The sequence below is a fragment of the Heloderma suspectum genome, chromosome 1, assembly GCF_057233095.1.
Source record: "Heloderma suspectum isolate Gila_16-S chromosome 1, 16-S_ref, whole genome shotgun sequence".
Classification (NCBI taxonomy): domain Eukaryota; kingdom Metazoa; phylum Chordata; class Lepidosauria; order Squamata; family Helodermatidae; genus Heloderma; species Heloderma suspectum.
This window is the reverse complement of record NC_139458.1, coordinates 120402505-120422693: the sequence shown is the minus strand read 5'-3', so window position 1 is coordinate 120422693 and position 20189 is coordinate 120402505. Positions and strand designations below refer to the sequence as shown.

Below are 20189 nucleotides of genomic sequence, written 5' to 3'. Positions count from 1 at the left end.
CATGACTCAGGACCACAGTACCTGACAAAGCACCGATCCCGGATCAAACATACCAAAGAATCATAGAAGAGTAGGGTTGGAAGGGGCCTACAAAACCATCGAGTCCAACCCCCTGCTCAATGCAGGTATTCAAGTCAAAGCATCCCTGACAGATGGCTGTCCGGCCTCATCTTGAATGCCTCCAGTGTGGGAGAGCCCACCACCTCCCTAGGTAACTGGTTCCATTGTAGTATTGCTCTAACAGTCAGGACGTTTCTCCTGATGTTCAGCCGGAATCTGGCTTCCTGTAACTTGAGCCCATTATTCCTGCATTCTGGGATGATTGAGAAGAGATCCTGGCCTTCCTCTCTGTGACAACCTTTCAAGTACTTGAAGAGTGCTATCCTATCTCCCCTCAGTCTTCTCTTCGCAAGGCTAAACATGCCCAGTTCTTTCAGTCTCTCTTCATAGGGGTTTGTTTCCAGTCCCCTGATCATCTTTGTTGCCCTTCTCTGAACCCTCTCCAGCTTGTCTGCGTCCTTCTTAAAGGGCGGTGCCCAGAACCGGACACAATACTCAAGATGAGGCCTAACCAGTGCTGAGTAGAGGGGAACTAGTACTTCCTGGAATTTGGAAGCTATGCTTCTATTAAAGCAGCCCAAAATAGCATTGGCCTTTTTTGCAGCCACATCACATATGCAGCTTGTGATCTACAACAATTCCAAGATCCTTCTCTCCTGTAGTATTGTTGAGCCAAGTATCCCCCATCTTGGAACTGTTTGCTTGGTTTCTTTTTCCTAGGTGCAGAACTTGGCATTTATCCCTATTAAATGTCATTCTGTTGTTTTCTGCCCAGCGCTGCACTCTATCAAGACCACTTTGAATTTTGTTTCTGTCTTCCAAGGTATTAGCTATCCCACTCAATTTTGTGTCATCTGCACATTTGATCAGCATTCCCTGCACCTCCTCCTCCAAGTCATTAATAAAAATGTTGAAGAGCACTGACTGGGCCCAGGACTGAGCCCTGCGGTACCCAACTCATTACCTCTCCCCAGTTTGAGAAGATCTCACTGATAAGCACTCTTTGAGTCCAATTCTGTAGCCAACTGTGGATCCACCTGATTGTTGTTTCATCTAGCCCACTTTGAGCTAGTTTGCTCATCAGGATATCTTGGTGCACTTTGTCAAAAGCTTTGCTGAAGTCGAGGTATATGATGTCCACAGCATTCCCACAGTCCACAAGGGAGGTGACCTAATCAAAACATGAGATCAGATTCGTCTGGCAGGATTTGTTTTTGACAAATCCATGTTGGCTTCGAGTAATCACTATGTTGTTTTCAAAGTGCTTACAGATGGATTGCTTTATAATCTGCTCCAGAATTTTCCCAGGGATTGATGTCAGACTGACTGGTCTGTAGTTCCCAGGTTCCTCCTTTTTACCCTTTTTGAAGATAGGGACAACATTAGCCCTCCTCCAGTCATCTGGCACTTCACCCCTCCTCCAAGATTTCTCAAAGAGAATAGACAGTGGTTCTGAGAGCTCTTCTGCCAGTTCCTTTATTACTCTAGGATGCAGTTCATCTGGCCCTGGAGATCTGAACTCATTCAAAGTCATTAGGTGTTCCTAGACTGAGCCAAAGTAGGAACTGAGCACTTCTGCCTTTTCTTTGTCATCTGTTAAAATTTTGCCATCCTTATTTAATAGCTGAACCACCATTTCTTTCCTCTGTCTTTTACTACGCCTGTAGCTGAAGAAAGCCTTTTTGTTGCTTTTAGCATCCCTTGCTAACCTCGGCTCGTTCTCAGCTTCAGCCTTCCTAATGCCATCCCTGCAATTCTGTGCTACCTGCCTGTACTCTTCCTTTGTTGCTTGTCCTTCCTTCCACTTCCTATATGTGTGCTTTTTTGTTTTCAGGTCATCTCTAAGCTTTTTGTGAAGCCACATTGGCTTCTTCTGTTATCGTCCACCTTTTTTTCTTGTTGGAATTGTTTGTACTTGTGCCTTGAGAATTTCCTTTTTTAAAAACTCCCACTCATCTTGGACTCCTTTTCTTGTTAGAGTCGCTTGCCATGGAATCTTACTTATAATTGTTCTGAGTTTATTAAACCCATATACTATACTCAACATCTAAGTTCCTCCTCCGAGTACCTACTCCAAGGGAGGCGCAGAAGACAGCAACAAGGGAGGTCTTCTTGGTGGTGGCCCCCCAATTGTGGAATGATCTTCCTGATGAGGCCTGCTAGGCACCAACATGGTTATCTTTTCAGTGCCTTTTTTGAAAAAGACTTTTCTCTTTTCCCAAGCATTTGGCAGCATATGATGAGTTTTAATTGCTCCTGAATTTGTTTTATGGTTTAGCTGATTGCTCAAAGTTTTAGATAGATATGTTATCTTTGTTTATACTGTCTGTGTGTTTTTTATATTTTAAATTTTGCATATTGTACTTTTAATGTTTTAACCTTTGTAAACCACCCAAAAAGCTTCAGCTATGGAGTAGTATAGAAATGTTGTTGTTGTTGTTGTAATTATTATTATTAATGAACAACAGGGGTGCAGAACCTCCAGCCCATCAGTCAGATCCAGCCCACCAGGAACCCCAATCCAGCCTGCGGAGGCTCTGGGGATTCCTCCAGTGGGTAAGACCCACCCCTTGGAGAAATCCCCTCAAAGGGCATCTCAGAGATACCAGTGGGGATTCCCCTGCTGCTGTGCCTGCGTCCAGGAGAGCAGCCACTCTCCTTGCCATGGGCCAAGTCCCACCACCCCGTATCCACACATCCTTGCTATTATCTCTGACCTGAGATTGGAAATAAGATCATGGAGGGGGGAGGTGCAGGGCAGCCTCACTCTCCTTCACCTGCACTGCCTCTTTCCCCCATTGAGGGGAGGCAGGGTGGCTAATGCCATATGAATCCCCTTCACTCCTCCATTGGAGAAGTGAAGGGGACTCAGTTGCTTCTCTTTCACCTGCCCCATCTCCTTCTTCCATTGCAGGAAGGAGGTGGGGCAGCTCCTTTCTGAAAAGCAAAGGGAACTCAAACACTTCCCCTCCAACTGCCCCACCTCCTCTCAGGGATGGGAAAGCCCACATGCAGCAAAGCCTGGTCCCTGGCCTAAACACCAAATGGAAGATCCACCCTGGGCCAGGGAGGAAGTGCATTAGGTGGGCGTGGCCATGCCCACTGACAGCATAAAAAGCACAGAAGGCTGGATGCGGGGTCATCCAGCCCCCTGCACAAGTCTGGTTCTGCACCTGTGTTAAAGAAAGTGGTTTGTTGTAATCTTTTATAATTGTTAATGTTTTAAATGTGAATAGTGATTTTATTTTTTATCCCCTTCATGGATCACTGCCTTGTTGTGGCGAAGGGGCTTGCGTAACTCAGTGAAGCCATAAGCTATGCCGTGCAGGGCCACCCAAGACGGACAGGTCATGGCAGAGGGTTCTGACAAAATGTGGTCCACTGGAGAAGGAAATGGCAACCCACTCCAGTATTCTTGCCAAGAAAACCCCATGGAACGTATCACAAGGCTAAAAGATATGACGCCGGAAGATGAGCCCCTCAGGTCGGAAGGTGTCCAATATGCTACTGGGGAAGAGCAGAGGGTATTTCCAAGTAGCGCCAGAAAGAGTGAAGCGGCTGGGCCAAACCCGAAAGGACACTCAGCTGTGGATGTGTCTGGCGGTGAAAAGAAAATCCGATGCTGTAAAGAACAATATTGTTTAGGAACCTGGAATGTCAGATCAATGAATCAAGGTAAGCTGGAGGTGGTCAAACATGAGATGGCAAGATTGAACATCGACATCTTGGGAATCAGCGAACTAAAATGGACAGGCATGGGCGAATTTAATTCAGGTGACCATCATATCTACTATTGTGGGCAAGAATCCCTTAGAAGAAATGGAGTAGCACTCATAGTCAACAAAAGGGTGGGAAAAGCAGTACTGGGGTACAATCTTAAAAATGATAGAATGATCTCAGTACGAATCCAAGGCAAACCATTCAACATCACAGTAATTCAAGTCTATGCCCCAACCACTGAGGCCGAAGAAGCTGAGGTTGATCGGTTCTATGAAGACCTACAACACCTTCTAGAACTAACACCAAAAAAAGATGTCCTCTTCATCATAGGGGATTGGAATGCTAAAGTAGGAAGTCAAGAAATCACCGGGATAACAGGCAGGCATGGCCTTGGTGTACAAAATGAAGCAGGACAAAAGCTAATAGAGTTTTGCCAAGAGAACATGCTGATCATAGCAAACACTCTTTTCCAACAGCACAAGAGGCGACTCTACACATGGACGTCACCAGATGGTCAATATCGAAATCAGATTGATTATGTCCTTTGCAGCCAAAGATGGAGAAGCTCCATACAGTCAGTAAAAACAAGACCTGGAGCTGACTGTGGCTCAGATCATGAGCTGCTTCTTGCAAAATTTCGGCTTAAATTGAAGAACCTCGGGAAAACCACTAAACCGTTCAGGTATGACCTCAGTCATATCCCTTCTGAATATACAGTGGAGGTGAGGAATAGATTTCAGGGATTAGACCTGACAGACAGAGTGCCTGAGGAACTATGGACGGAGGTCCGTAACATTGTTCAGGAGGCAGCAACAAAATCCGTCCCAAAGAAAAAGAAATGCAAGAAAGCCAAGTGGCTGTCTGATGAGGCTTTACAAGTAGCTCACGAAAGAAGGAAAGCGAAAAGCAAGGGAGAAAGGGGAAGATATACCCAACTGAATGCAGAGTTCCAGAGAATAGCAAGGAGAGACAAGAAGGCCTTCTTAAATGAACAATGCAAAGAAATCGAGGAAAACAACAGAATGGGAAAGACTAGAGATCTCTTCAAGAAAATTGGAGATCTCAAGGGAACGTTTTGTGCAAAGACGGGCATGATAAAGGACAAAGAAGGCAGGGACCTAACAGAAGCAGATGAAATTAAGAAGAGGTGGCAAGAATACACAGAAGAACTATACAGGAAAGATCTGAATGTCCCTGATAGCCATGATAGTGCGGTCACTGAACTTGAGCCGGACATCCTAGAGAGTGAAGTCAAGTGGGCCTTAGGAAGCATTAGTAACAACAAAGCTAGCGGAGATGACAGTATTCCAGCCGAGCTATTTAAAATCCTAAAAGATGATGCTGTTAAAGTGCTGCATTCAATATGCCAACAAATCTGGAACACTCAACAGTGGCCACAAGACTGGAAAAGGTCAGTTGACATTCCAATTCCAAAGAAGGGCAACGCCAAAGAGTGTTCAAACTACCGCACCATTGCACTCATTTCACATGCCAGCAAGGTGATGCTCAAAATCCTACAAGCTAGGCTTCAGCAGTATGCGAACCGAGAACTACCGGAAGTACAAGCTGGGTTTCGAAGAGGCAGAGGAACTAGAGATCAAATCGCCAACATTCGCTGCATCATGGAGAAAGCAAGAGAATTCCAGAAAAACGTCTATTTCTGCTTCATTGACTACGCTAAAGCCTTTGATTGTGTGGATCACAACAAACTGTGGCAAATTCTGAAAGTGATGGGAGTACCAGACCACCTTACCCGTCTCCTGAGAAACCTGTACGAGGGTCAAGAAGCAACAGTAAGAACCAGACATGGAACAACCGATTGGTTCAAAATTGGGAAAGGAGTACGACAAGGCTGCATATTGTCACCCTGCTTATTTAACTTATATGCAGAGTACATCATGAGAAATGCCGGGTTGGATGAATCACAGGTCGGAATTAAGATTGCCGGGAGAATTATCAACAACCTCCGATATGCAGACGATACCACCCTAATGGCAGAAAGCGAAGAGGATCTCAAGAGCCTCTTGTTGAGGGGGAAAGAGGAGAGTGCAAAAGCTGGTTTGAAACTCAACATTAAAAAAACTAAGATCATGTCATCTGGCCCTATCACTTCCTGGCATATAGAAGGGGAAGAAATGGAAGCAGTGACAGATTTTACTTTCTTGGGCTCCAAGATCACCGCAGACGGTGACTGTAGCCATGAAATTAAAAGACGCTTGCTCCTTGGGAGGAAAGCTATGGCCAACCTAGACAGCATAGTAAGAAGCAGAGACATCACCTTGCCGACCAAGGTCCGTCTAATCAAAGCTATGGTTTTCCCAGTAGTAATGTATGGCTGTGAGAGCTGGACTATAAGGAAGGCTGAGCGCCGAGGAATTGATGCTTTCGAACTGTGGTGCTGGAGAAGACTCTTACGAGTCCCCTGGACTGCAAGGAGGTCAAATCAGTCCATCCTAAAGGAAATCAACCCTGAGTGCTCATTGGAAGGACAGATAATGAAGCTGAAGCTCCAATATTTTGGCCACCTAATGCGAAGAGAAAACTCCCTGGAAAAGACCCTGATGCTGGGAAAGACTGAAGGCAAAAGGAGAAGGGGACGGCAGAGGATGAGATGGCTAGATAGCATCACTGATGCAATGAATATGAACTTGAGCACGCTCCGGGAGAGAGTGCAGGACAGGAAGGCCTGGCGTGCTATGGTCCATGGGGTCACGAAGAGTCGGACACGACTGAACGACTGAACAACAACAAAGTGATTTTATATATATTTTGTTTGTGTTTTTACAAGCCACTGAAGAAGGATACTTGGGCAGAATAGATTTCTGAAGCTTGGGCAGAATAAATATTTGAGGCACTTTGAGAAGCATTTCTCTCTTCTTTTTCTGTGGAATCTGGTGCCTTTCCCTTTTGTTGATTGTGTATCAATAGCTACTAGTTATGATAGCTGTATAGAACCACAGCGGGGGGGGGGGGCGGCAGAGTTCTGGGTTAAATATAATCTTTACTTTACATACCAATGGTGTCTTCCTCACAATTCATCATTCCGTCTCTGCAATGGCTGGAAAAAACACACAACAATTTAGGATAGTTAGAACTTAAAAAAAAAAAAGAGGTTAAGAATCTGGCCAGAGTTTTTCAAAGAAAAAAAAAGTGCTAACATGCTATTTTTCCCAAAAGATTTTCCTTTTGAGCAACGCTTCTGCCCAATCCTCAAACTACTTTTTTGAAAAGAACAACATATAGGTAAGTTTAAAGTGCAATGTGGAGATTCTGGGCAGTATCCAACACTGCCACTCCATTTACAATTGACCTCTAGCGCTACTCCAACAGCATAAGCTGGCACAACAGTTTTCCCCAGAAAATCTCTCATACCAGCTTATGCTACTGGCACAGTGCTAGAGGTCATTTATGCTAATTCTCTGTCAATTGTATAAGTGGAGTGGTAGTGTTGGATGCTGGCCTCTGAAGTGGTGGGGCTTCTGAAATGATCTGGTCTAATTACTAAATTCACATACTGTTTCAGTAATGACAATTAAGGCAATATTACAAGAATCTTACACTTAATATTCAGTGAGATAGGTAGGTAGTAGATACCTTTAATAGAATTGCTTCTTGGCCCACCTTTAAGATCAGTTAGATTTTGGATGGCCACTTATGCAGTGCCAGAAAAGCAGAAATGCATCAACCCGCAAAAGAGGACAAAAGCGGTCACAGATTACATAAAATGTGCATATGCTAATGTATGTTCAAATGCAAATTCTAAGTACTATAATTTAAATACAAATACAGTATATCTCATATTCTGCAAGACAGTGTGCTTAGCAGAACCCACAGAAATATACATTATATCAGGAGTGTGGGAATAACTTACCACTTTCCCAAAGATGTGATTATATTTTCTCCAGGTGGGTAGTCAATACCTTGAAAATAGCAGGGGCATTCATTTCTGTAAAGGGGAGAAAAATAGATATTGTTTCCATGGAAACAGTATAGGCTTCACCTGTTATAAAGAAAGCACCAGGCAGAAGTAGGGTCCTCAAAGTAACTATTAACATATACACAATTCAAAAATATTCTTGCTCAAGAGTGTATATCAAAATGCATTCCTATCAGGATCCTAGTCACAGCCAAGCAAGGTGATTTAAATGACAGCACATACTAACAAGGGTTATTTTCCTTCAGAAGTAGCCCATGCTGGTCACAAAACACTTATTTTTAAATCTAGGGAGATAAAACAGAGAATGAATGCTACTATGACAACCAAAAAAGTGTAACGAACGATGCTTTCAGTCTCACATGTTTGCAAGATAATGAGTACAAACTTGGTCATACAAAGTAAACCCTGACTTAGAGCAAAACTAAATCCATTTATTTTTGCTCTTTCTCCCACCCTATGCAATGGCTTTTAGCCAAATTAACAAAGTTAACTGATTTAACCAAATTAACCAAATTAATTAACTCAGCCAAATTAACTATTATTTGCTTTTGATCAGTAGATTTATTACCTAATGAACTCAGCCTTATAATATCACAAGATAAATTACATTTTGGGAATATTTAACTAGAATTTACTCTTTGGAAAACTAGTTTAAGGTTTGAATCCTGAGATAAGTGCAATTGTTTACAGAGTCAATGGCCAGCCTGTAACACAGGGGCCACAGAAGTGGAACAGGCAGGAGGAGTGAGGGTCCAAGCACCTAGCTCTGACACAGAATTGTATGTGGATTCCTGTTTTGCCTCTCCTGACCAGAACTGCCACCTGTTCCATCACTCAGTAAATGGGAAGGAAAGCCACAGGAGGCCTTGGCAAGGCTGTGTGTTATTTTCAAACTTCGGAGTGGACTTATAACAAAACTGACAAAAAGACTGGCCCGCTCCAAAAGCATCAACAAGCTTTATATTCCCACTGCTAACACAGATACTGATATTTTCAAGCCAGATGGTTAATATTTTGGAAGAGGTAGATTGCTACAGTTTATTCCAATATGTCCCATGTTTTTTCTGCCTCTTGAGCTTCACAGTTCATTTTATGTGTGAAGGTTTGACCAATTTAGGTGCTATTTGCTTAGATCTGAAAATATACATTTATGAAATGATAATGGCAACACCATAAGTTATACCTACTGTTGCACGCATCTGTCAGTTTTGATGTCCAGATACATTCCAGGGGGACAGGTGCAGCCTTCAACACAATCACTGCTGCACGTCTCTGGCATGGAGAATGCTTGGCAGGTTCTGCCACAGGTTGATACACAGCTACTGTACTCCTTTGTATCTTCACATGAAAGAGCTACCCAAATGAAACAGACATCTCATATTACAAGCCAAATGCATTAAAAAAACACTCTCAAAAGTCTGTAATACATTTCTTCCCATGCACTGTGGTAGGACTCACTGGACAAAAGCAGCTAATACCAGATCCAAGCACGCTTACTCAAAAGGCAGTCTCACTGTTTGGGGGACTCAATCCCTGTAAAGTGTGCATGGGATTGCAGCATAAGACACCATTTAGTTAGCACTAAATTACACACTGCAGAGCCATCAAAATAGAAGTATTTATGCTTCCTGCTACACAAAGTCTAATTTATTTATTACATTCAACAAACAATATAGACCTGAATTTCTCTACCAATACCCTTCTCAAGCTCATTTTCATAATATCAAAGTTTCATAATATAAATTATACCTTCAAATCGGTTTGTATTCCCTGTACATTGCTAATTATAATTTTGTCAGCAAGACAGGACAAGGGAAAAAAAAACTGGACTAAGTAGTGTCAGATATGGTGAAATCCTTTAAGAATGTCCCAAAGCTGTCCTTCCAATAATGGAACACTTCTTCCACTAATGGAAAGACTTTTTCCAACCTAGCAGAAGAGCACTGCTTTGCAAAAAATGACCTCAAATCCAGAGTTCATCCATTTGTGCAAACTCCTGTGTAAGACTTTCAAGAAGTTCTTTCTCAAGAACCTTTTATAGCCCACTAGAGTTTTTATGCTACAACAGCCTGTACCTTCCTATTCACCATGTTTCTCATACTGTAATGCAGCCCTTTATTATAGCACTATGAGAAGCTTGTGCAAGAGTTCATGAAGCAGCACTAATGCTTTGGGTAGGATCCAAAGCTGAATAGAATGGAACAGAAACCATAAGTGGATTTCCCCTTCCCCAGCCCCCACATGACCCCAGATCTGCTCCACACCTTTGGGGGAACCCTCTAGCGCATACCTGGGGGCATGCAAGGGGAGGAGTGCAAAGGGAAGTTCCACTGCACAAGCAAAAGTTTGTTTGCATGACATTGGATGTAAGCCACTTTCTCCCTCTCCTCAGGGTTATTTGGATCCAAGCAAATTAATTCAATTTAGATATTCAACTGGCTCCTTTGAATTTAGATTTGACTTGAAATTTAAACAAGATACCAAAGACAACTGTTAACACCTTAATTTCATGCTGAAAAATTACTTACCACATTCTGGGACATTACTCCGAAAGTCTATCACCACTCCAAATCTGTGGCACAGGTGGGCATAATGGGACAGAGAAGAGCACATACAGATCTGCCCACATTTACAGGTATCTCTTCTACACTGTTCAAAATAGGGAAGAGGACTCAGATAGGAATAGCATGGGGCAAAGAGTTCTTGTGTAATGATGCTGCAGACTTCTGTTGCATAAGTGGCTGTTAAAGCAATAGATAGAAATAACCACGTTTTAGAGATTCTTTAAATCTGGTAGCACTATGAAGTCTTTCTCCTAAGGAACAAATATTACCTTTTTCAGCTTTTCTGATCTTACTATGGACAAGCCACAGCCAAAAGCAGAAGTAATTTGTGCAACTGGGTGGAAAAAAAATTATAAGGAAGTCTCAATTAACTATCTCCATGAATATTTATCTACCTTCTTCGAATATGTAATTCTGATTATATTTACAGTAAATATGGCCTGATGAGTGCTGTGATCATGATTACTTTGATTACCATGGTTTCACATGACTAGTAGGGGCCGATCTACATTGCACATGCCATCGCAACGAATTCGGTGTCCTGTCGGGTTAAGCGCCCTCGCATTAAAATGTGATTATTTTACACTGCAGTGCTTCATCGAATGCCTGAGCTCGGTTCACATTCGAGCACTGTGCTGTTTTCCTGCTCTTAAAGACAGCGGCTCTCATTGGAGGATCAGAAACTCTTCCTGTTTCTGCTGATTCCACGCCCACCACAAAGCAGTGGCGTGGGAGAGGCTTGTCATTTTCTTCATGTTTTCCTGGCCTTGGGGAAAACGACCAGCTTGTCCCTTGCCACCACCACTGTTGTAGGTGGGGTGGAGGGAGGAAGGAGGCACCTATCCTCTTCTCCACCCCCACCTGCTGGAGGCCAGGACGAGTGGCTGGGGGGTGTCTGCCAATGCTCTTTTCCCCGTGCCAGCCCTTGACAGGCGACGTGAGGAAGAGGGGCAGTGGCGGCGGCACCCAGCGCTTGCATTTGGGCAGGGCTGCTGGCATCTTCGAAGATTCGGAGCTTCACGTCGACCCAGTCAGTAGTTGGATGGGCGACCACCTGGGAATCAGGCTTCCTGCATTGAGCAAGAGGTTGTTCTACCCCTTCAAGTGAGACTAAGTTTTACCCCCTGCTATCCCCTGCTTCAGCTTTTTTTTTTAAATTAAGGCGTTATCTTCGAAGAATCGTGGCTTCTACACAATTTTTTTTTCTAATTCAGGCATGATCTTTGAAGATTCGAACATTCGAAGATGTGAAGCTTCACATCTGAGGCTTCCCTCAATAGAACATGGCCTTTCAACAGCTACAAGCATTACGTCATCTTGGTGTTGCAAAGTTACTGTGCCGACATACATATCTGGGATGAGGATGCCAGTTATCTTAGTTGTCTGTTTAATTCTATACATCCAATGGTGCTGCTGCACCACCACTGTTTGTATTGCACCAGTGGGGCCCACCATTCATTTCTGGAATGGCAAGGCCAGCAGAGCTTACATGTGCTAGCTCCAATGACCTGTTCCATTCTGGAACAGAATTTCAGCTTGTTTCTAGTTACTTTAGCAAGTGCTAGCTTCCTGTTGCACTGGTGAGTCTCACTGATGCATGGGCATCATTGGATACTACCCACTGAGTTCAAGGTCTGAGTTCCAAATATGTGTGTTTAGGATTCACAGTCTCAGAAGCCAAAAATGAAAGCTGTTTGATGCAAGATTAAGCATTTTGCCATTATCAATCCCATCAACAATATCTACCTGTAAACTCACCTGCTTGAAGATGAACATCACATGGATCCACTGGTGAATTATCATGCTCAGAACCACAGGCTGATGATGTTTTCCAGGAATTTCCAAAAAGCTGAGGTGTACTTTCTGGCACTCCTCCTGGAGATCTTCCCCCGCCAAAATTAAAAAAAAAAAAAAAATAACGATGTCACAAAAGGACATACTTCAACTCGTTGGTGCAATCCACTGTGGTTTGTCTCATACTGTGGATCTATAAGCCTCCATGTTAGGTGATCTATGTTTTGTGGATACTCCTCTACAAGACAGTACTTGTTAAATGAAAGTACTTTGTGGGATAAAACATAGGCAATTTTGATTAGAAAAATGGTGGGAGGGGGCAAAGAATTAAAGACACTGCTTTAAATTTAAGAATTAAGACATTCCACTGCTTCTGCAAGCAAATCTGAACACATATATACACACAGCTGCACTTCAGTTTAAAAAGTCAGGAGATCCAAAAGTCAGGTCTCCTGCATAATGGGTACTTTGGCCATTAATTAAGCATTAATTTGTTAGCCTGTTTCAAGATTTAAATAGGCAGGGTTGGAAAAATCCTAAAACAGCTAGTTGCCCAGAAATTTAAAGCTGGCATCTAGGAATCTGAAAAGGGTTGTTCAACTCTGTATAGAGCTGACAGTTAAAAATTTCATACTGGTGACTAAGATGATTATGATTCCTGTTATTAAATTTCTGCACTGTTCTATATCAAGGCTCTCTTAGCAGTTTACAGTGACATACAATAAAATGCAAAAGTGAACCAAATCAAGCAAATAGAATAAATAAAACACCATTTACAGCATAAACAAGGAATAAAGGACAAAAGCTCAAATTCTATTAATTAATTGTAATTATTACTGTTATCTCTATTCTATCCATAACAGACATTTTCATTTCAGTTGGTTTTCAAACCAACTCTGAACTCATGACTTTGGTGAAGGTCACACACCAGCGCAACTAAGGCAGGTTCTGTTCCAAAGTCAGGCCTGAAACCTGCATGAAATGGGACCAGATAATCAGTCTAATTGAATATAACCTGAAACTGCCCTCCATGACCTGCTTTACCATGCTTGCCCAAGAAAGGTATCTCTGAGATTCTCCACTAATTTTCTAGATCGAACAAATCCCAAGGAGGCATCTTTAGGAGTGGCCATACTGTGGCCAACTTAAGAGGTCCCAGCACTACTCCCTCACTCAAGGAGTTAACAATCATCCTAAAAGCTTCCACCAGTCTCCGCTGGCTAGCTAGAATCAGCCAGGAAGGACAAGGACCCCAAACATAGGTTGTTGATTGGACCACTCAAAGAACTTTGCCTACATAGTTCCAGGGCATAGTCTGAAGGCACATGAGGCATCCGCCTTGCTGAAGCTAAGCAAGTCTGGGTCTGGTCAATGCTTGGAGGGGGATCACCTGGGAACCACATGTAGCCACCTTGAGTTCCACAATGGAAGAAAGGTGGAATTTAAATGAATAAATAATAAATACATCCTCTGGCTACAACAACTGAAATTAAACCAAGCAAGAGCAATAAGACAGGGCCAAGGACACCTTATATATGGACTCTTTTGTCAAAGGGCAGCTTAGTTTATTCAGATACCAGAGATAATGGCAGCATTCAGACATCCAGCTAATAAAACACCGCCTAGATTGTCAAACCACATATTCCTGTGATGAGCAAACTAGGAAACTGTGATTTGAGCAAACCTTGCAAACCAGGATTACAAACCACAGTTTAGAGAACTTGACAACATGACATCTAGGTGCAGCCTTTGTCTGCAAAGTGATTAGCAACCGTGTCACAGTGGATTAGTAAGCAGTCATCATCAGGTGAGGGCCCAAAACTAATTCAGAACTACTACTGAAAGAACTACTAAAAGAGATAATACTGGTAACTATACCATGGTCTCCTCTGACAGCCTGCCTCCTATTCAGTGCCCTCTTCCATTGTGACAGTGAGATTAGAACAAACTAAGATTTGAAGCCAGGGACTTTTGTTGGAACATTTGAAAATACATTTAACTAGAACATTCTTGCTCCCAAGAATTTGAGCTTTGCAAGATACAAGGTATCTTATACAATATATCTATTCTGATTTGAGGTTCTTCAACGTGATTGTTTTTATTGACGTTAGGTCTTCAGATCTGTATGTCAAGCACACTTAAATTTTATTCTTCTACTAAGAAGCTACTCTCTTTTTCTAACCTGTTAGCCGGGAAAGCCCACGATAGATAGAAACTAATTATCAGTACAGGGAGATACGTTTTTTAAAAGTTTTAATGATACATACAAAAAGTCATCTTGAGTGTTTCCATTGAAGGTTCCACAGAGACCTATAGTATCATCTTTCCATCTAGCATCAGCCTTAAGATAGAGTCTCAAACCCTTCTGGTCATAAAGTATTTGTAATCCAATATATGACTTTATTTGCAAAAACACAGAGGAAAGCTTCCTTATTTCAAAAGAATCTAGAAAAGAAATATTGGAGAAAAATGTGTTATCAGTAAGCTAAAATATTAAGAGATCAGAAGTTGATTTTATTCTTCATGTAACGGGTGGAAAGACTTCCATCACCAGAACTACTTTACTGCATTTTACCCACAGCATTTTAACACTTGCAATTGTTATTTTAGCTGCATGTTTATTATTCCTTACCATCAATGTAAGGCAGATTAACTTTGTACTGATCATATACCAAAACATCTCCTGAATGGGTCAGAGTCACCTGCCTCTTGGAATCCTGATTGAGAATAAGACTGACTGATTGGATACATGCTCCATCTTGATTCTAGAAATAAGATGAAGAGTAGCATCTTAAAACGATTTAGTGGGCCTGACAATAAATCATGGTATACAGCAATATTTATAGTTGCTCACTGAAAAACAGAAAAGGAGGCATTACTGAATAAACAGTGACATTAAGAACTAAAGATGTTACTTTAGTCTATTTGTTCAGCTCCACAGAACAATGAGCATGTAAGGAAGACACATCAGAGCCAGTGGCAATGGCAGGAGTGAGGAACCTTTTTCATACAAAGGGCTGCTTTCCCTCAGAGGTAATCTGTCAGGGACTGTAGGCAGACCAAGAGCTGGAGGTGGATGGGACCACATGCTGGCAGCGGGCCACTAAACTGTCTGCCTTGTGTGTGGGAAAGCAGGTTTTATTCTATGCACAGCCATGAAGGTTGGCCGTAGGAAAGTCAGTATTGGCTCAAGCATTGTTGTGAGGCTAGAATGCTGCTCTGAGAACCTCAGAACAAGTTTTGGATGCAATAAGGTGATCAACGTGCAGCAGTACTGAGGAGAACGAAGTGGACTTGGAGCACTTTACAGCTATAAAGGTCTTAAATGTACTAGAGCTCCATCCTAGGTATGATCAGGAAACCTACAATATAGAACAATAGTGAATTTTCCTTCTCTTTTTTCCTCCTGTTTGGAAGGGTCATGCAAACTGCACATACAGCTTAGACTTTCTGTACGGGTTTACCATGTCCATTATCCTGCTCATGTACCCTTACAAATAGCTGTCAGTTCAAGTAGTATTTCACACCCAGGATTCTACCTAGGGAGTACAGAATCATAGAATCATAGAATAGTTGGCTGTCCAGCCTCATCTTGAATCTGGTTTCCTGTAACTTGAGCCCATTATTCCATGTCCTGCATTCTGGGATGATCGAGAAGAGATCCTGGCCTTCCTCTCTGTGACAACCTTTCAAGTACTTGAAGAGCACTATCCTATCTCCCTTCAGTCTTCTCTTCTCCAGGCTAAACATGCCCAGTTCTTTCAGCCTCTCCTCATAGGGCTTTGTTTCCAGTCCCCCGATCATCTTTGTTGCCCTCCTCTGAACCCTCTCCAGCTTGTCTGCATCCTTCTTAAAGTGTGGTGCCCAGAACTGGACACAGCAGTCCAGATGAGGCCTAACCAGTGGTGAGTAGAGGGGAACTAGTACTTCCCAGGATTTGGAAGCTATGCTTCTATTAAGGCAGCCCAAAAGAGCATTTGCCTTTTTTGCAGCCGCATCACATTGTTAGCTCATATTCAGCTTGTGATCGACAACAATTCCAAGATCCTTCTCATTTGTAGTGTTGTTGAGCCACGTATCCCCCATCTTGTAACTGTGCATTTGGTTTCTTTTTCCTAGGTGAAACCAAATGCACAGTTACAAGAGTAGGTGTCTATGTGTCCTATTTTACAGACTTCTATTTGAAGAGTTCTCCAAGTCTAGCCAGTCTAGATTTGGCTTAAAGATAAAGAACCATCAGAAGGGAGAGCGCAGGGGCCTTGAAGTTTCCCATCAAGAGTCAGCACCAGGACAGCAGACTGAACAGGCACACAGGTCACCTGGTCACAGTCTTCACCACTATGTATTGTACTTCTGTTTAAATTGCAGTAATTATTTCTAAATTTGCATCTATACACATAAACCAGCATATGTAAATTTTATGCAAACGTATGTCTTTTGTCTTCTTTTTTGGAAATCTGTAAGTGACCACCCATGGGGACATCAGGAGGGAGCTTCCGTCTCACGCTCTCCACTCCAACCCTTCTCTTCTGGGAGAAATAAACAAATGCAATAAGAAAGCCCTGCACTTAACCTTGCAAGTTAGGAAGGCTCTTACAAAGTGACTTATCTTGCAAGATCAGGGTGTGTGAATGTGCTCTGCTCCCATTTCCCCTTGGTAGAATCTGGGAGGTAGAGGGAAAGTATCTCCCAAACATGTCACTGGGGCACCTAGATCAACTGATTTCTGCTTAGAGATTTCATACTCTCAAAATTTACCAATACCAAAAAGAACATCTAACTTTTAGTGCCATGAGAATGCAAAAACCCAGAAAGCCAGCCATAGAACTTCCAGGTTTGGATGGTGATATATTACCAAAGAACTACACCATTTTCAAGACTCAGGTAGGCATGGACCAAGATATATACACAAGGAAATGTAGGAAGCGATTATACCTCAGTGGTAAATCACAAGCAGAAGATCCCAGGTTCAGTCCATGGCATCTACAGTTTTAAAAGGAGCAGGTAACAGGTAGTGGGAAACACATCTGCCTGGCCAGTCACAGTAGACAATATCTGGCTAGATGGCCAGATAATCTGGTGGAACATGGCAGTTTCCTGTCCCATTTTCAAACTGTCTAAATCAAATATCGGGACAAGCCATAACATCTACAGAAGTACATGAATGTGAGAGTATATGTTGGGTATGTACCTCTGTGTGAGCATACGAATGCTGTTCCAAATAGTTCCCCCCCCCCAAAAAAATCCTAACAATAATTCTCTGTTCCATTGAATTGTTTCTTTCATAAGATTGACTCAGCTAACTATCAGCAGGTGCTTTCTCAAGAAATGTGTCTCACTCACTAGACACTTAATAGAAATTCCTATATTAAAAATTCTTCTCATCATAACAAACTAGAAAAACTAGTGATACTGTCACTTGAAACTCAGATAAGGTTAAACTCTGCTAAACACCAACTAAATTTTACACCATTCCAGACTCACCTGTTCCATGATGACTATTTCTGTCACCAAGCCTAAGGCTTTGGATGACTGTACTATTTGTGATTCAAGGAGCCACAATCTCTTCAGGTATGCTACCTGCTTGAATTCAGTAGAACTGTAATGTTTTAACAACGATTTCCCAACATCTTTACAGAAAATCAGGACTCAGAAAAATAAAGATTCTGAATAAACTAATTTAGGGTAGTTTATGTCTTTCTAAAAAAAGACATACACTTTATCATCTCAACATTTGGTGATTCTGCTTTAAGTCATTTTAAGTAGCTATTTTCATAAATGGTAACTGGAAGCCAAATATTAGATATTACAGTTTAGTGGAGCTTTCAAAATTCAATACTTCAAGTTACTATTGTTAAAAGACACTCCTCTCCCAGCCGCTTTGAGTGCCCATTTTTTGGTAGAAAGGCAGGGTACAAATAAAATAAATAAATAAAATTAATGTAAGCAGCCTCTGCTAACCACTGCTTTGTGTGCCTTAAGATCTTATCCTTTCCATTTTTACTCTATTTGGCCAACTAGTTAGAAAAGTGCTGAAATACATATTTTATGGAGAATAGTCCACTTTATTGCGTGTCCTCAATTTAAAAATATACAATCAGGTTCTTAAAGAGGTACATCTTAATATTACTTGTTGTAAGCCTTTCTGAGAGCCTTTTTCAGGTGAAGATTGGTGTAAAAATGCTGTAAATAAATAAATAATATGAACAAATATGGATTAAATGTAGGTTCTTCAGAGATTACTTGCCATACTATGCAGGCACTCTAGATCTAAACAAAAGAGTGGATCTTTTCTTGGGATAAACCTGTGGCCTTGTAGGAGACTAGATGAACATAGCATATCATATTATTGAGACATATTACTTAAGAAGATTATAATCCTGAGAGAAGCTAGATGAAAAAAACAATACTATCAAAACCTGGCAACAAAGATAAAGAAAACATAGACATGAACTCTACCACTCAGGTTGGCCTTCCCCCAAGAAAGTCAGGGTTGGATCCAAAGGTTCACTTCCATAAATGAAAGGGGTGCTCCTGTGAGTGGAAGACTCCTTCCATTCACTAAAGGCAACCTCTGGATGCCTTCCAGAGATCCATTCAGCAGTGGGCAGTATACACACCACTGCACACAAAAATTTGCTGATCTCAAGCAATCAACACATTTGTTTTTATGGACTTACCTGTCCGCAAGGAGCATTTTGCAGAGTCACAGCAAATTTGCCAGAGGTGAGGCTTTTTGCCAGAATATACTGGCAAGTAGCTTGAAAAGTATACTTTCGTCCATCAAACGTCATGAAGTGAATATCTCCTGAGACTGAACATTCAGCTAACGACCAAAAGGGATAAAGTCTTTCAATAAAATGTTCTCTGCAGTTATATATGATCTTATTAATGTGAATTATATTAAAGCTAAATTATATTAAAGCCACAGCATCTAAGAGTTTGAATGAGTGACTGACAATATCATTTGTACACACTTGATCTTAGCCAAAAGGCCGAGAAGCGAATATCATTTGTATTCTGGGATCAGGTAATATTAATTTTAATCATTTATATACTGCTTTTCGGGTGTTCAACCTTTCAAAATGGATTACAAAATTTGAAACAATACAGTAAACCATACCCTAAAGATTTATAGATAGTGCAAAGCACTATGAAAATAGGGGCCTATATTCATACAAAACGTATGGCTGCAGTCAAGCACCATGATCTGGGCTCCACTCAGTATAGGGCTGTTGGTGGGCATATAACTGGCTCAGCTTGTGTTAAACACAGCTGGAATGAAAACTGCAGTTGCCAAAGACTATGTGAATAGGCCCTTAATCTTCTACATTTAGCAATTGTATAATGTACTTAATCTGTGTAATTTATAGTTATATAATTTAAATTATATTTATGGAATTTATGCAACACTGGTAACTCACTCATCTATGAATTTGTTTTCCCCTTTTCCAGTATAAACACTTTGGGCCATTCCAGATGATGTGGCTTTCACAAAAGCAATGCACAGAATTTTCTAGCATGCAAAACTCTAACCTGGGTCTCTGGGAAATTCCAGTATTCTATTTTGCAAGTGTATTCACTGAGTTTGTACATGCTGTGTTGCACTTGCTAGCATGGGTGACAGCAGCAACATAACTTCTCCCTTAGCCCAAGGCTATTTCTGTGCACTTTTAAAAAGCATTTCAAAATCATTTTTAGGGTGCAATCCTATACCTGTTTAGACAGAAAGAAGTCCTACAACTCCCAGCATCCCCCAGCCAGCTGTTAGGACATTTTTTTTGTCTAAACATGCACAGGATTGCGCCCTTAATCACTTAAAAAAATACTTGAAGTCTGATTACCCCATTGCCAAACTGCAGTGGGAGAGTGCTCAGCTTGCCCTTTAAGACCACATACCCCATGCCCAGGATGACAAAAATAAAGAAGGCAACTCCTATACTTACAGAACTTCCCACCATTTCACAACCCTTTCCCCTCTTTAAAAATGTATGTTTCAGTTTATGTAGTTAAATCAGTGCTGCAGTAAACATTTATCTAGGCCATCCCAAACAAGAAAACAGCAAGCAGGATTGTCCACCCCCATTTATTACATGGGGTAGAGAAGTCCTACT

At 41.7% G+C, this 20189-nt stretch overlaps 1 protein-coding gene across 1 annotated transcript in view; it reads right to left on the bottom strand.

Annotated features, from left to right (window-relative positions):
• OTOG (otogelin) overlaps nt 1-20189 on the bottom strand; it is a 186185-nt gene that overhangs the window by 131126 nt on the left and 34870 nt on the right. Inside the window, exons 14-21 of the mRNA XM_084850807.1 lie at nt 18756-18901; nt 14708-14840; nt 14343-14520; nt 12040-12164; nt 10246-10458; nt 8905-9070; nt 7652-7726; nt 6795-6838 (exon numbers count right to left, since the gene is read on the bottom strand). Coding sequence (XP_084706933.1) covers nt 6795-6838; nt 7652-7726; nt 8905-9070; nt 10246-10458; nt 12040-12164; nt 14343-14520; nt 14708-14840; nt 18756-18901 — 1080 coding nt within the window. The remainder of the gene's footprint in view (nt 1-6794; nt 6839-7651; nt 7727-8904; nt 9071-10245; nt 10459-12039; nt 12165-14342; nt 14521-14707; nt 14841-18755; nt 18902-20189) is intronic.